Genomic DNA, 16,053 nt, shown 5'->3' with positions numbered 1-16,053 from the left:
CACCTTCTGTCTCAGGTCTCACTCCTCCAAATGACTGTTATCTGTCCTCTGTCCTGGTGCTCAGCTTTCAATGGTATAATAGGGAGCAATGTCCAAATACCCATGATTGCAGCCATCCTAGATGTATTGCAGACTTTGATATCAACCTTCTATGTGGTCTTGAACATTTTTTTTATTATCTGTTTCTCACTTTTAAAATAGAGTGTAGCCATGTAGAAAAAACTAAAAAACTAAAAAAATAATAAAAGCCAATCTTTAAGTTCTTTTTATAGGTATGACAAAATAAAGCCATGTTAAGTATATCCTCTATTTATTCCTTAAAATAAGCCTATGGTAAGAGGGGTCTGCACACTTCCTGTGACCTTTCACCTCTGGTGTTATTTCTGTGGTTGAGTTAACATCGCATGAGATGTAACGACAATGCCTAAGGGGTTGACTGCAAGATAGGAAGGCTCTAGGGTTGATGTCACTGTACAAGCTCCTTAAATGCAAACATTTTCTCTGGCTGTTGGCAAAAGACAAAGCCAGACAGCTTTGAATCTTGGAAGGACTTAGCGCAGTTGCTGTTAGAAGATGGAAAAGTGATGAGAAGAAGCATAGGCAGTTGGAATATGTCATAGGTTTTTAAAAATATATTTATTTATAGGAAAACTATAAGATAAACCAGGTTTAAAATAAACTATGTTCTTGATCAGCTTTTTATGGTGAAAGGTACTTGACTGAACAAGTTTGAGAAGTAGTGGTATGGTATTAGAATGATACCTTTCCTTTCAGCCTGTGGTAGTTTCAATGTAACTGGTCCCCATAAGCTCTTAGGGAGTGGCACTGTTAGGAGGTGTGGCTTTGTTGGAGTATGTCACTGTGGGTACAGGCTTTGAGGTTTCCTATGCTCAAGATACTGTCCAGTGAGTCATTTGACTTTCTGTTGCTTCCGAGTCAAGATATAAGACTCTCAGCTACTACTCCAGCACACATCTGCCTATATGCCACCATGCTCGCCACCATGATGATAATGGACTGAACCTCTGAAACTGTAAGGGAGCACCTCAGTGAAATGTTTTCATTTTTAAGAGTTGCCATGGTTATAGTGTCTCTTCACAACAATACATAAGGACTGGGATGTTGCTATGATAGGCCTGACCACATTTTTGTTTGGAGTAACATGGACTTTGGTGCTTTGGGTTAGGAAAGCAGTGGAATGCTTTAAGCACTGCTTAATGGACCATACTAGTGATTATGGAAGACAGAGTTGCTAAGAGTTATTTGAACTATTGGGGGCTCACCCAAGAGGTTCCAGAGGAGAAGAATTTTAGTATGGTGCCTAGAGATTGTTCTCATGTTATTTTGGTGAAGAAAGTGGCTGCCTTTTGCCCTTGTCTGAGGAGTCTGCCTGAGACTAAAGTGAAGAGTTTTGGATCAATTCCATTGGCAGAGGAAATCTCAAAACAGCCTAGTATAGACTCTGTCGTGTGGATATTAGTGATAACTCTAATGAAGATTTATAATGAAAAGGAGCAAGCTGAGCAGTGTAAATTACAAAATGTAAATTTTGAGGATAAAAAGAGCACCAGGAAGTAGAATGGAGCTAAATCCTGTGTTCAAGAAGATAAAAGGATTAAGAAATGGGATAAAGGGAGTGGTGACCTCAGGGCAAGATCCCACCCAGCTAAATTTCCAACTTGTGAAGAGGAACTAAAGAAAAGCTTAGAGCCAGGTGTGGTGGGGCATGCCTTTAATCCCAGCACTGAGAAGGCAGAGGCTTCTCTGAGTTTGAGGCCAGCCTGGTCTACAAAGCAAGTTTTAGGACAGCCAAGCTTAGGCAGTGAATGTAACAGTCAAAAACCAGAAAGTTGGTGAAGATGTGATTGAATAAAGGGGCCATGTTCCAGCCCCAGCAAGCAGCAGAACTTGGCAGCTTTGGCCTTATGATTCTGGATTTAGAGTTAAGGATAGAAAAAAGGAGTTATGGAATAAAGTCACTGAGGCTAGGCATGTGTTAGGGGTGTCCCTGAATGGAGGCCTAGTAGAGAGGCCATTGCGTGAAGCTGTGAAGTTGAAGCCTGGATTGTCTTGGAGAACCTAAGATGTTGGAGATGCTAGAGTCATGGGATACCTGCCAAGGAGAGCTGCTAACAGGGAAGTAGAACCAGCCTAAGAGAAAGAAGTGTGTTGCAGTCAACAAAGCTGAACAGAGTTGGAGATCTGAAGAACATTTTGACATCGGACATGGAGCTGCAGAGTTTGGAGTTTGCCCAGCTGGTTTTCAGTCTTTCTTTTGTCTAGTATTTCCTTGCTGTGCTCCCTTCCCTGTGTTTTAGAATAGTAAGGTATATCTTGTGCAAATATGTGATCTGCTTTTTGATTTTGATTTTTACAGAGGGATTACAGTTAAGAGATTGCCACTAGTCTCAGAAGAGACTTTGGACTTTGAAACAAGTTTGGGACTGTTATAGACTATGGGGACTTTTGAAGTTGGACTGAATGCATCTTTGCATTATGATGTGGCTACAGGTCTTTGGGGCCCAGGAAGTGGAAGGTGGTAAGAAAATGGCCCCCAAAGAGAGTGGCACTATTAGGAGGTGTGGCCTTGTTGGAGGAAGTGTGTCACTGTGGGTGTAGGCTTTGAGGTCTCTTTTGCTCAAGCTTCCCTCAGAGTGACTGTCCACTCAACTTCCTGTTGCTGCAAGATGTGGAATTCTCAGCTCCAGCACCACATCAGCTTGCATGGGAACGTCATGGTCATGATGATAATGGACTGAATCTCGTAAACTGTACTAAAGCCACCCCTTTTTCTATATAAGAGTTGCCATGGTCATGGTGTCTGTTCACAGTGATGAAAACCCTAACTAAGACACTCCCTGAAGTCGTGATTGCTGCACCAGTGCATTATGGGAAATCTAGCCTCACATTTCACCATCACCTATTCAAGCATCCATTTTCTAGCCCCCACCCCCAACAAGCACTTACAGCCTTGTACAGTTGCATACACAGTACACAACTGTGTGCCCCGAGTGTCCCAAGTATGACTTGAGTAATGAAGACTTTCCGCTCTCATACTTTGTGTATAAAATCGGGGGATTTAACGCTTTTTCTAGGGTCTCTTGTTGTGTTTTCTGAACCTCTGGCTTTGGCACAGTTGGGCAGTGTTTTTCCAAATGCAACCTGACACCATCTGCGCGAGAGTCTGGGAGTACCTACTAAAGAATCAGATCCTGAGGTCGCCCCAGACTTAACTGCAGTTTGGGACTCCTCATTTTAAACAAGCTCCACAGGTCACCCATAATACACTAAGTGGGAGTTACAGCCCTGAGCAGTAAAATTCAAGCGTCATGCTGGCCCTGTGTCTGGAGTCTCCAAGAGAATCCTTCCAGGCATGGTTCTTGGAGGAACAGGTGTGTCACAGCGTCCAGGTTACATTCATGCCCATCCCGGGATCACCCACAAAGTCACCCACTCCCCTTTGGGGGCTTATCTGTGTAGGTCCCACCAGCGTCGGGGGTTCACATGTGACAGCCGTGGGGTTCTTCATTTTGGGCTTGGAACCTTTTCCTTCCCCACTGGAAGGGTGGGGCTGACGCTGGCTGGTGGGGAGCCCTTGTGGGCAGCTTGCGTTTTTGGTCCTGGTAACTCGCCAAGTGTCAGCGGACCTAGACCCCCTCCTCTCCCACCTGCATTGTCACAAATCAGGCAGAAACTAGGGAAGTGGGTCGCCGGGGCGACTCCGGTGGACAGCCCCTCCCGCCTTCGCCGCACGCTCTGAGCGGAGCTCTGGGCATCGCCTGCATCACTGCCCAGGGGCGGGCCGGCCTGTCGCTGCGTCGCCGCCACGCTGTGCCCGCCGCCCTTGCCCGGGCAACCGCCGCGGGTCGTGCGCCGTTGGCCCTCCCGCCTCCCCCTCGGCGGGGCCCTTCCCTTTACTACGGCGCTGGTGACATTCAGCAGGACCCGCTAGCGCAGCCGGGCTCCCGCGGCCCCGAGGCTGGGGCGCCCGCGGCTCTCTGCTCCTCTCACCCGGGCACCTCCGGAGGAGCGGCAGCCCAGAGCTCCCGGCAGGCCCGGAGACCCCCAACCGGACAGCCTTGGCGGGCGGATCCCCGCCCCCCGACCGGGTCCGGGAGCTTCGGTCCGCCCTGCCCAGCCCAGCTCAGGCGCAGGGCGAGGACGGAGGCGGCGAGCGCCAGGGGGACCCGGCCTCCCTGCTCGTATATGGCAAAGTTTCTCGCGGCGCTCCTGGGCTGCACGCTGCCGAGCAAGGGCGCCTCTCCCATGCTGGAGGTAGGTAGAGGGTGTGTCCTGCAGGGGCTGCGGTCGGTCGGTCGGTCGGTCGGCGGTGGTGAGCACCCCTGACCCACCGCTAGGGTCCCCACCATTTGGCAAGTGCGTCTCACCTGAAGGACTTCTGGGGCGGGGCTGGGGAGGGTGGTGAGGGGGAGATGGAAGCCGGTGAGTCTGAATTCCTGGTCTCCCCAGCCCTGTCTGTGCGCGTTTGTTTTTCTCTTCCCTAGTTGACAGGTGAACACGTTGGTGAACCGCGGGTTATGCGAGTTGTCCCTAGCCTAACATGCCAGGCACATTCGAAAATGAGCCGTCTCTTGCACATCCTGCCGCTGCTTACCTACCTTGGTTTTTTTCTAAATTATTAACGGAAAGCAATCTTTCATTTCAAAAGGTTTCTACCTTCCTGCATGCTCTCACCACTCCCTTCCCCCAACCCCAGCGAGGCGTAAACTCCTTGTAAGTTAACTCGTTTCCTCTGGTGTGAGATACACTGGGGATGGGGAGTGAGGTGAGATGGGACTAGCCAAATCGCGCCTTCTGGAAGGCAGCTACACCTAATTGCTCACACCTGCTGGTGGTGGCGGTGACCCTGCTAGCTGCGAGCATCCTTGCTAGGAGTTGGCTGGCTGGCTTGCTCATCCTCCTGGGGGAAATGGCGGCATCAGCGTTTTACATGAGACCCATCTGGGCCACTTAGGGACAGTTCCGTGCCGCGTGACCCTTCACACTCCATAGGTAGTACAGAGTGTCTTTTGTCTCCATCGCTCCTGCCCTCTCCTACAGACTGCTGGACAAGCAAGCCAGGACCTCTGTCAACTAGCCTTGTCACCTGTCTGGGCCTCAAACCCTCCTGGAAGCCTCGGCCCCTCGCTGTCAGCAGTTTCCAGACGGATGGAGAAACAGTCTTGAGTTTCTTGTCTTAGGCACGCAGTGTGTCCTTCAGCCAGGAAGGTTCCAAAGTCTTCCTCAGCTGGTTGTTGACCCCACCCCACCCCCCTTCACCTTTTGCAATCCTAAGTTTTCTTCTGAGATCACGTGGAACCATTCCCTGTGATTTTAGAGCTCAAACTGTCCAATCCATACTCTGCTACATGATGGGGAGATCCCAACGGTGAGTGTGAGGAGGAGCTTAGGAAACGCAGGTGGAAATGCCCGCACAGGTGAAAGCTGAAACCTAACGGATGAAGGGAAGGTTTTCCAGGCTTGCAGTGGCATTAGCCATCGCTCCTCAGCATCTTCTCCATGGCACATTGGGCAGCCAGATGACTAGGAGACCATTCTGGAGATCTGGTGCTCCTTGAAAATTACTGTTCCCTTTCATTTTCTCTCCACTTAGGCTGGGATTTTTGTTATAAAATTCCAGAAGAGGTTTTGGTGTATGCATTGCCTTTTGGGTACATGTTCCTGCCCATGCTTTCCTCCGGTCGACAGGTGCCTCACCTTGACTTTTCAGAAGGTCGGGTTCCCGGTTATTGTAGAGAGGAGCTGACCTCCAAAACTAGTCTCTCACACACACACATTTAGATGATTGCTGTTTTTAAACAAGAGTGGCTATTTTGTCCTTGAGAAGTTCCAGGGGAAAGAGACGTCCCTCAGTCCTTGGTAACTCTTTATGTCTTGCTTTGTGGTGTTCCCCACCCATCTAGAGGTAGGAACTACTTTCAGCATCTCCTCTCACCCTCTCTCTACAAAGGGTTGAGTAATTGTTGGCCGAATCAGCCTAACATGTGGATCAGGTGTCAAATTTCATCAATGCCACCGGAGAGATTTCCTACCTTTGGGACTGTCTGTGCCCAAGGAGATGAGCGGGTGCGGGAATGTGCTTTGTGGGTACCTTTCAGACGAACACTATTTCTGCTGAATGGAGGGTGTGATGCAGCTTACTACATCTGGGACGGAGAGAAACGTGGAAGAGAAATAAGCCTCTCTGAATACTCATTTCTTGAAAGTACTACCGTACTAAAAGAGTGAAGGCAGCATTTAATCCCCAAATACCCTAACATTGAAGGTTCCCTTTAGTTTCGGGGAAATCTAAAGAGGAGGTGGAAACCGTCACAATAAACAGGCTTTGGTTTCATTTGGGTAAGAATGTAGCCAAGTAGGTTTGAAGATTGAGTCTTCTGCCCGAGTATGAAGTCCAGGACCTCTTACGAATCTGCAGTTTGACAAAGGAGAGGTGACAGGTTGTGGTTAATAAAAAACAAAAAAGTCATGGGCAAAATGTCAAATGTGATTGTAAAAGAGCTCCAGTGTATGCCTGCTGGCCTGCACCACCCTCAGAGGTGAAGGGCAGAAGATCCAGGCACATTGCCACCAGAGTGTCTTAATGCCATTTTGTTACCTCTCTGTGGGTCTTAGTAAAATGTGGATATTTGTAAAACAAAACAAAACGAAACCCAAATCTTTGGGAACAATTAAAAAATGTCTAGGAAAAAAGTGAAGGATTGTAAGTTGACTTCAGGACCAGCCTGGGCTGTTTTGGAGTGTTTGTGCCACACTCAGGCAGACCGTTTATAGAAACAATGAGTTTTCTCTGTATTCTGATACCTAGAAAGGCAGGCCAGAGGCATACATACAGGTGTTTCCAGTCCTAAGAGGGGACAGGGGAGTGTGTGTGTGTTCATTCCTGGCATTCTTTCTGTCCCCTTTGGTTTATGACATGTTGTGACCATGCTCCCTCTGTGTAGCCCAGTCTGGCTTTCATTGTGCCTTAGTGATGGAGTTCATGTTCTAAGACACGGTGGGAGAATAATTCATCCGGAGGCTATTGCTTTTCCATCTGATGTTGCTCTCCTCCCCCCACCCCCCCCCACTGCACAGTGTAGCTTCATTCTTAGTGCCTGTCATCCTTAACTAACCCAATGGACGATCTTTAAGGAGTCACCTACGTTGGGAAAGCACCTCTGGCTCTGTATGAAAGGGATGTTCAATTCCTTCATGGGTGTGATCTCTAGAATTGCCATGGGTCAGATAGTATCTATATGTTCCGGATCTCTGTCTCTACTAGTGTTGCTGCCTAAGTGCAAGGACAGCTTGATTTTCATCTATGCATAATACATAGTGGCTATCTGATATCATCACATTATTCTAAGGACATATTACACATGACCTCAGCTGTGCTAATAGTCTCATGACATAGATGTTATCAATCACATTTTACAGATGAGAAAATAGAGATCGGTAGAGGGTATAAATAATTTACTTAGGTCACTGTCATAATGCGTGCTAAAGTGAGGATGATTTCATTATCTCGAAGTTTACTTCGTCTCATCCAACTGTGGCTACTTGGTTATTGGAGTTGGTTTAAGTGATGGTTCATATCAACTGTCAACTTGACAGGATCTAGAACCCCCTAGGACAGCTCTGGGCATATGAGGGCTGTGAGGGATTTTCTAGACTGAGTTAGTGGAGGTAGGAAGGCCCATCTTAAATATGGGCAGCGCCAGTCCACAGGCTGGGGTCCCAGAGTGAGTAAGAAGAAGAAAAGCTGAGCAACAGCGTCACTCCCTGCTTCCTGACTCGGTGAAATGTGTCCAGCTGCCCCGCGCCCCTGCTGCCGTGACTGTCTCAGCATGATGGTCTGTACCCTCAAATTGTGAGACAGAATAAACCCTCCCCAAAGTTGCTTTCCTTGAGTATTTAGTCACAGCAATGAGAAGAGCAACTCACAGCTTGTTTCGGCTTTTGCTGTCCCCCTTCATTTCCAGACACTGTTTTCAAAAGAGGAAAGTCTCTCCTAGTCCTCACCATGTTACCATTTACGGTATGACATGAACTCTAACTTGTCCCCAGAGATGTCCAAAGGCTGATTGAACCTTGAGAAATTATATTAAACAATTGGGGGTGACTCAAGTTCAATTGTGGTGGTCCTTTAGAGGTAGCTGCTGTTTGTAGAGTGTTTTCCTGTGTCCTGTTGTCTCCATTTTGGGGGAAATTTTTCATTAGCTTGTATTCACTGTAGACAACAATGATCTTCCTTATTTCCCCAAAAATGCTATGGAGTAAGTGGTATAGTTATTGCTGTTTTATGAATTAGAAAACCAAGACTCAGAGTGAGTCTATGAATTGTCCAATGTCATCCACCTGCTAAAGATGTAGTCTAGGAAATAAATCCTGGGCTGTTTGCCACAGTGCTTGACAGACACTTGCATTGACTTAAGTGGTTTCGTGGCCTCTGATGTTTCTCTCATCCACTCTGTCTTTCGTGTTATGTAACATATCATGTTGCTAATAGCCTAACTTAAAATGGTGATCATTTAATTATCATAAACTCCTTTGTGGTTTACCACTCTATACAGATTCAGTGAGGCACGTGGGTTTTCTCCATACGATGAGCACACTTTGATGTCCTCCTCCTGTCTCCCCTTCCTTCTGTTATGTTCTTTGTCCTCTAGCAGTTTTAATGTGCTTCCCTTTCCTGCCGTTCCTGACACCTTCAGGCTGTTCCGACACCTGAGATTTTCTTCCTCTTATCTTCATTGTTGGAGATTCATCTGTCCTTAGCATCCCACCCCAATATCATCTCCAGATCTACTTCCTGGATAATATTCTATTGAACAGTGTGTGTGCGTGAGTGTGTGTGTGTATGTGTGTGTGTGTGTGTGTGTGTGTGTGTGTGTGTGTGTGTTTAGGATACTGTGGACAATTTTGAACTGCTTCAGTTATGTCTTCAATGGGAATCACAGTGCTTAATGCAAGGAGCCGAGGGTTAAATGAATTAATTCCCATAAAGTACTTAAAATAGTGCTCAATCCACACTAATTTATTGATCTTATGGTGTGTCTCTTCAATATTAGGAACGATGCACTTTTCCCTTCTGTTGCACTTAGCATAATGCTTTACATATTTTTGCATCAAATAAGTGTCCGCTCCAATTGATCTTTCAACCCTGTATGGTCATAATTTTCTGTGCCAGTAAGTTCATATGAAATATATATGTATTTTCATAGAAAAGATCAGGCCATGGTGTCTTTCTACGCCTCTCTTCTCTCCAGAACCCACACACTTTGGGAAAACCTTGTTCCTGTCCCCTTCCTTACAGCCTCTACCTCACCAGAGATCACATCACAGGCCAAGAGACCCACACACGGGGAATTGTAGCTGGCCAGCTCTCTGGCTTCACTGCTTCAGTGTAAAAATGCTAGAGACAGTAAACTTCCCTTCACAGGTACCCAGGTCGTGGCGGAGAGGTACACGACGAGCATCCTATTATTCATTTTCCATCTGTTTATCAGTTCATTCAACCAATCACTCATTGAGCATTATTAAATACTATCTTTGTTCTAAGAACCTATGGGAGCCCTTCAAAGGGACACTGGAGCTGTTTTGACTGTAACTCACGGTGAGAAAGCTGCTTTGCTTTGCACGCAGGTTTTTATCACTGTAACCCTGAAACTAAGTTCCGAGAACAATGGCTTCCCTCATACTGTGAGATGCACTCTGATCCTTGTGTCCCGTTTCTTCCCTCCATTAAAGGACAGACTGGTAAAGACGGACTGAATTGATTTCATGGGCTGTAACTCATAACTGGAAAAGGATTTCTGTATAGGATAATGAATGATAAGATTCTATTTTTACAAAACAATTTGTATTACCTCATTATCCCTGCACTATATGTATGCATTATTACACTATCAATAGGAGTTTCTAATGTTCTATCCTGGGAAGCCAGTTACCACGAGAAACATTATTCTTGAGGTAAAAATGTTTCTAGGGCTTCAAATAACTAACTCACCAAACTACATTCGATATATCCTGCTTTCCACATTGCCAAGTGTTTGGGTAGAAGTTTTCACATCCTTACCCTGTGCATATTTCATGACTTTTTCTTTTTTACATTTTAAACAATGTGCCCGAATTTCCATTTATTTCTCTCCTATCATGTGCTCATAGCAAGGCCACATTTTTGTGGATCTTTCCAATTTTGTGTTTTTGTCAACTCCCTCCCTTCTCTAAAAAAATTCTACTGCCAGCTCTCCCGGCTCCTTCTCCCTCTCATTTCTGTTGAATTAGTTTGTACATTATAATGGATGGCTGACCTCTTTTTTGTCTGTTAAAAGAGCCCTGTACCATCTGATCTACTTGGTCATTCTACTGGGCTTCAGCATCTGAAAAACAAAACAAAACAAAACAACAAAAAAACAACCATTGGTGAGGCTGTTTCTGAAGCACATAACTCCAACAAGCCTGGCTGTAGGTTCTGCGGTTGGCCAACTGGCCGTGGGTGACTGGCCGTGGGAGAGGAGTTTACCCTCAGAATAACGGCTCCCATTGCCACAGCTGGGCTTTCTATGAGGATCATTTGAATTCTAAGCTAATGGATACTGGGTTTGTCCCATAAATCCACAATTTGTATCTCAAGGCCAATTGAATTGCTACCACGTCTGAGCCATTGTGTAGGCAGGGGCAACTCTCCTTACCTTGTGTCAGCTGCTTTTAGACACCGCATGCGGTCCTAAATGTGCACATTTTATTTATAGGAATGTTTGGTCCTATTATGATTACATCTGTCTAATGGCTTCTTGCTGAGAAACTGTTAGATGTTTTTTTTCCTCTCCTTTGTATTTTGATAAGGAAAGGCTGGTGTTTCCTAGCTGCCAAATGGCCAGTGCTGGCGGCAAGTCCCGGGAGCAGGGACTGAGAGCTAAACTCCTAGTGCATCCTTTTGTTCAGCCCTTTATTCATTGTCCTATATAGAAATCCTTCTCAAATGGTGAGTTACAACCCGTGTTTGGGAGTCTCCTTGTACATTAGGGACTTCTTTTTTTTTTTTTTTTGTTTTTTTTTTGTTTTTTTTTTTTTTTTTCGAGACAAGGTTTCTCTGTGTAGCTTTGCGCCTTTCCTAGAACTCACTCGGTAGCCCAGGCTGGCCTCGAACTCACAGAGATCTGCCTGCCTCTGCCTCCCGAGTGCTGGGATTAAAGGCGTGCGCGCCACCACCGCCCGGCTTCATTAGGGACTTCTTTACTCATCTTTGATCAAATGTAACAGGTCCGGTAGCCAGTGATATTCATGCTAGGAAACTTCTACCTACATGCGGTTGCCTTAGAGTAACAAAATGGCAGCTTTAATTTTTTGTTTTGAATTTGTGATGAATAAGGACTGTGCTTCCCACCTTTGGTGCATTTTAAATGCAGGCTACGCCTTTCTTTCTCTTTCTCCAGATGCCTCTAATTCATTAATGGTTCCTTCCAAACCTATATTTTGAAACTAAAGTGGAGGCTACATCATGCCCCCTGTGCCCACCTGAGACTCAGTTCTGCTTTCCAAGTCCATGCGGTCCAGTCCCATCTCCTCTCTTCTTTTAGGGTGTACTGGGGTGTCCCATTTGTTTCTCTTTTCTCCCTTTCTTCTGTGGACAACCTGCCAGTGATGCCTGTTCATTCTCCCTTGATTTTTATCTTTAAGATTCATTCATTCATTGAGGTCATTCATTCACTGACAAACATTTTGAGAACCTGCTGTAAAGAAGGAGCAGTGGGCCTGTGGGCAATTTCACAGTGAGTCACCAATTGGTTTTGCCCTTCAAGTCTCCCCTCTCCTCAGTCCTGAAGATGTGGTGTGCATATCACAGTGTGTGCATACCCCAGTGTGTGTACCAGTGTGTGTGTACCCCAGTGTGTGTATACCAGTGTGTGTGTACCCCAGTGTGCGTACCCCAGCGTGTGTGTACCCCAGTGTGTGTACCCCAGTGTGTGTACCCCAGTGTGTGCACCCCAGCGTGTGTGTACCCCAGTGTGTGCATACCCCAGTGTGTGTACCAGTGTATGTGTACCCCAGTGTGTGTACCCCAGCGTGTGTGTACCCCAGCGTGTGTGTACCCCAGTGTGTGTACCCCAGCGTGTGTGTACCCCAGTGTGTGTACCCCAGTGTGAGTACCAGTGTGTGTGTACCCCAGTGTGCGTACCCCAGTGTGTGTGTACCCCAGCATGTGTGTACTCCAGTGTATGTGTACCCCAGCGTGTGTGTACCCCAGTGTGTGTACCCCAGTGTGTGTACCCAGTGTGTGTACCAGTGTGTGTGTACCCCAGTGTGCGTACCCCAGCGTGTGTGTACCCCAGTGTGTGTGTACCCCAGTGTGTGCATACCCCCCTGTGTTCACACCACTGTGCCTTCTCACCCTCACTTTTCCCTTACTGCTCTGGCCTCCAGGCTCTTCTAGGTTGTTTCTGAGGTCTTCTATTGGGTGTCTCACACTGCCTAGTCCAGTTCTCTTCCTGATTTTCCTTTTCCTCAGCATCCTTCCATGTCAGGTGTAAATTCTTGCTTCTGTGTTTTGGTTCATGGGACCTGCTACCCTCTGATTTACCTGTGTAATTCTTCCTCTCTCCCTGACTGGACCCTGTTCAATCTTCGGAGCCACAGCAGGGAGTCAGCTCTTTATAGACTATCCCACACATAGCACACAGGTTCTGAGCACACAGGCTCTCACATCTTATCTAAGTTCCTTTAATTAAATATGTCTTTGCTTTGTGCCTCCATTTTGCTTCCTGTAACCACGGGTTGGCAATAATATTTTTCTTATTGACTTGTTATGAAGATTAATTAAAATAGCAGTTGACGTGTGTAACACTAACTGTAATTTTTATTATAAACCTTTGTGGCCTAAGTTACCCCTCTGCTTTGGTTGTTCTAGAACATTGTGTGTGTGTATGTTTGTGTGTGTGTGTGTGTGTGTGTGTGTGTGTGTGTGTATTTCTGAATCCTCCATGGTGCTGGCAAAAAGAGGTGTTCAATCAGTGCTTATTTAATTTTGAAAACCTCCCATATTCTGTTTGAGCAGGATCTAGGAACCAATTTATTTCTAGATATATTTAATTTTATTTCATGGAAATGTGACAGTCATGTCTTTTCGTGACTTGCCCTCCAATCTATGGGACACATATTGGAGCTAACTTAGGCTGCGGATGTATAAATGACGATAATGTACTTTTAGACACGACTGTAGCAGAGACAGAACTTGAAAAACGTGCCAATTATAAATGCCACTTAAGTGAAATTCAGCCATAGATTGCGATATAATTAAATCCGGAGTGCTTTTATTTTTCAGTTGCTTTGCAAACATGTACCCTCAGTGTAACTCAAGTGGAGCAAATCCATGCAGTAAAGTCAAGGTTTGATTCATCAGACTCCTATTTTCCATGCTGTTGGTGAAGAATTCTGATCGGAGGAAGTCAGATTAGATTACTCCAGAAGTAATTTACTCCAAAGAACACTTGCTCAGTGGGCTTCCCTATTATGTCCCCAGCGGGGTAGAGGCAGTAATGATGCCTGACTTCCCTGGAAACTCGGTGTGGTGCCAGGATGCATGGGGGTTTGCTTTCATAGCCCGTATTTGAGCTTGACTGGAAGTCAGGTGAGGGTGTCTAGAATGAGAGCAACAGAGCTTTGAACTGCAAAGAGCAGGCGGCAGGAACCCCCAAGCTGTAGTTCCAGGAGCAGCTGGCCTGCTCACAGGCTGCCTGCTGGAAGAAATGCCCGCCCCTCTGTCCATTTCCGTGACCGGGACATGAAAGTGTCAGCGTTTGATTTGTTTCACTCACAGAAGTGATGCAGGCCCCGGTGTGGTAATACATGTGAAACTCTGTTGTGACTCATGAAGCGTTATCCAAATGTGAATTGCTATTTCTGATATTGTAATGAAGAGAACAGACACCCAAGGCTCCTACTGGACATCCAGGGCATGCAGGGACTTGCTGCCGAAGGAACTGTTAGTGGTAGTATGAATAGGGATGCTTCTGTTTGAAAGGCAGAGAAGGAAAGATGCAGCAGTTACAGTTTACAGCTGGAGTCAGGACGTCTAAAACCAGTGGGTAGATGGCTAACTACACCATTGTATTTCTGAGTCAGTGCCTTGATGTGATTTAATTGTGCTGACAGCCTGAATTCCAGGCTGCCTTGAGAGCCCACGGTATTGTCTTATGGAGATATCTTTTTCCAGAATGATGCTACTCAGTTCGGAATGATTATAAATTCATTTACCATGATTTAGATCTCTTGAGAAGGCTGCAGGCTTGAATGGGCTCCCAACAGTCACTGGAGTTTAAATCTTACCTTAGTCGGGAGAAAGCGCTTCATTTGTTTTTAGTTTCTTACAATGTTGGATGGTATACTCCATCTACTCTATCCTACTTGGGGAAGCCCATTGAGGGACACAAGCAGAGGAGGAGGTAATAGCTTACCTAATCATCTCACAGACAGGCAGGGAGCCTGACTGGCCCAACACTCCATTTTCCTTTTAGAAGTGGCTCCTTCAAGTTAAATACACACATCTAAAGATTTGGAACTAGGATCCATATATAAGACAGAACATATGTTTGCCTTTCTGGGTCTGGGTTGCCTCATTCTGTGTAGTATAAATTTTCTAATTCCACCTATTACTTGAAAACTTCATTTGTCTTTACAGATGAGTAGAATTTCACTGTGTATCAGGAAAGTAGGAAATGACCATTGTGGGAGGAGCTACACTAATTTACAGTCTCACCTACAAAGTAGCATTTGCTGACCCTGGCCTGCATGGGTTGAATCAGGAACTCACATGACCCAGTTTTCCCCCCAGAGGACACACTAGGGTACTTGGAAAGAACCTGATGTCCTCAAGATGGAACTGGGTGGGGGGGTTTGATGCAATAGCAGAGCATGGGTGTCAGAAGGTAACTGTTTTTGCAATCATATACACACAATTGTTCTATGCAATCCTGTTCTCTCAGTGGGCTTCAGGAAGGGTTTTAGTGAAATGTACCCTCCCAAGACATCATTTTTGCCCAATGAACCTATTCTCGATGTTCATTAAAACTAAATCCCATGCATATTAAAATGTGTTGTCTAAACCTACCTAAAAGTAGCAGAGAATCTTTGTGTTAGTTCTTCATCCAATAAAAGACTTGTAGCTATTATATGCAAAGAGCTGAAAAAAATTTGAACACTAAAAGAATAACTGAATAAAGACAGGCAAAAGACAATTCTTAAAAGTTCAGCTGTCCAATATGAACATGAAAAATGCTCAGCACCTTAGCTGTCAGGGAGATGTAGATAAAAAACTCCAGAGTATCCTTCTCACTCTGGTCACAAAGACTAGTAGGAAGGGAATAAATGACAACAAATAATGACCAGGATTTTGTGGAACAACAGAAACCCTTATACACTGTGGGTAGAATGTAGGAAAGAATGTGGGCACTGTAGAAATAAGCATACTCAGTCCTCCAAGACTAAAAATAGAATTCCCATATGATCCAGCTTAGCATTCTTGGTATATAGCATGAGGATTCAAAGCTGGCAGACCCTAGAGATAACAGCAGATCAGTGTTTATTATGGCACTCTTCACTGTAACCAAGGTATGGAATCAGCCCACCAATGGATGAGTGGATAAAGAAAATATGGTATATATATGCCAGAGAGCTTTTTAGCCACAAAGAAGAGCTGGGCTCATGCTATTTGCGGGAAAATGGATAGAATTGGAGGCCACTGTGCTAAACAAAATAAGTCAAATTCCAAAAGCAAACCTTGTGTTTTCTTATATGTGTATTCTTGACCTTTAAAAACTCACTAAGATAAAAGGATGATGATTTGGAAAGTGTAAAGTAGTCGGGGGAGAGGAGGGACAGGAAAGTTAATGAGAGAGAGGTGCATGTGATCCAAGTACGTTACACACACACACACACACACACACACACACACACACACACACACACATGAAAATGTCATTGTGAAAGCCATTCATTTGTACAAATTGTGAACACTAATAAAAAATAAAGGTATAAAAAGTGTTTTCTATC

General features: G+C 45.5%; 1 protein-coding gene across 2 annotated transcripts in view; it reads left to right on the top strand.

Annotated features, from left to right (window-relative positions):
* The first annotated feature begins 3,877 nt into the window (after positions 1 to 3,877).
* Positions 3,878 to 16,053, top strand: part of Rasgef1b (RasGEF domain family member 1B) — a 534,935-nt gene continuing 522,759 nt past the window's right edge. For both annotated transcript variants that reach the window (XM_059274712.1, XM_059274711.1), the window contains exon 1: positions 3,878 to 4,275. In XM_059274712.1, the coding sequence (XP_059130695.1) occupies positions 4,207 to 4,275 (69 nt within the window). In that variant the 5' untranslated portion in view covers positions 3,878 to 4,206. The remainder of the gene's footprint in view (positions 4,276 to 16,053) is intronic.

Source organism: Peromyscus eremicus, chromosome 10, assembly GCF_949786415.1.
Source record: "Peromyscus eremicus chromosome 10, PerEre_H2_v1, whole genome shotgun sequence".
NCBI classification, from domain to species: domain Eukaryota; kingdom Metazoa; phylum Chordata; class Mammalia; order Rodentia; family Cricetidae; genus Peromyscus; species Peromyscus eremicus.
Note: the sequence above shows the minus strand (reverse complement) of the source record. Positions and strands in the feature narration are given on the sequence as shown.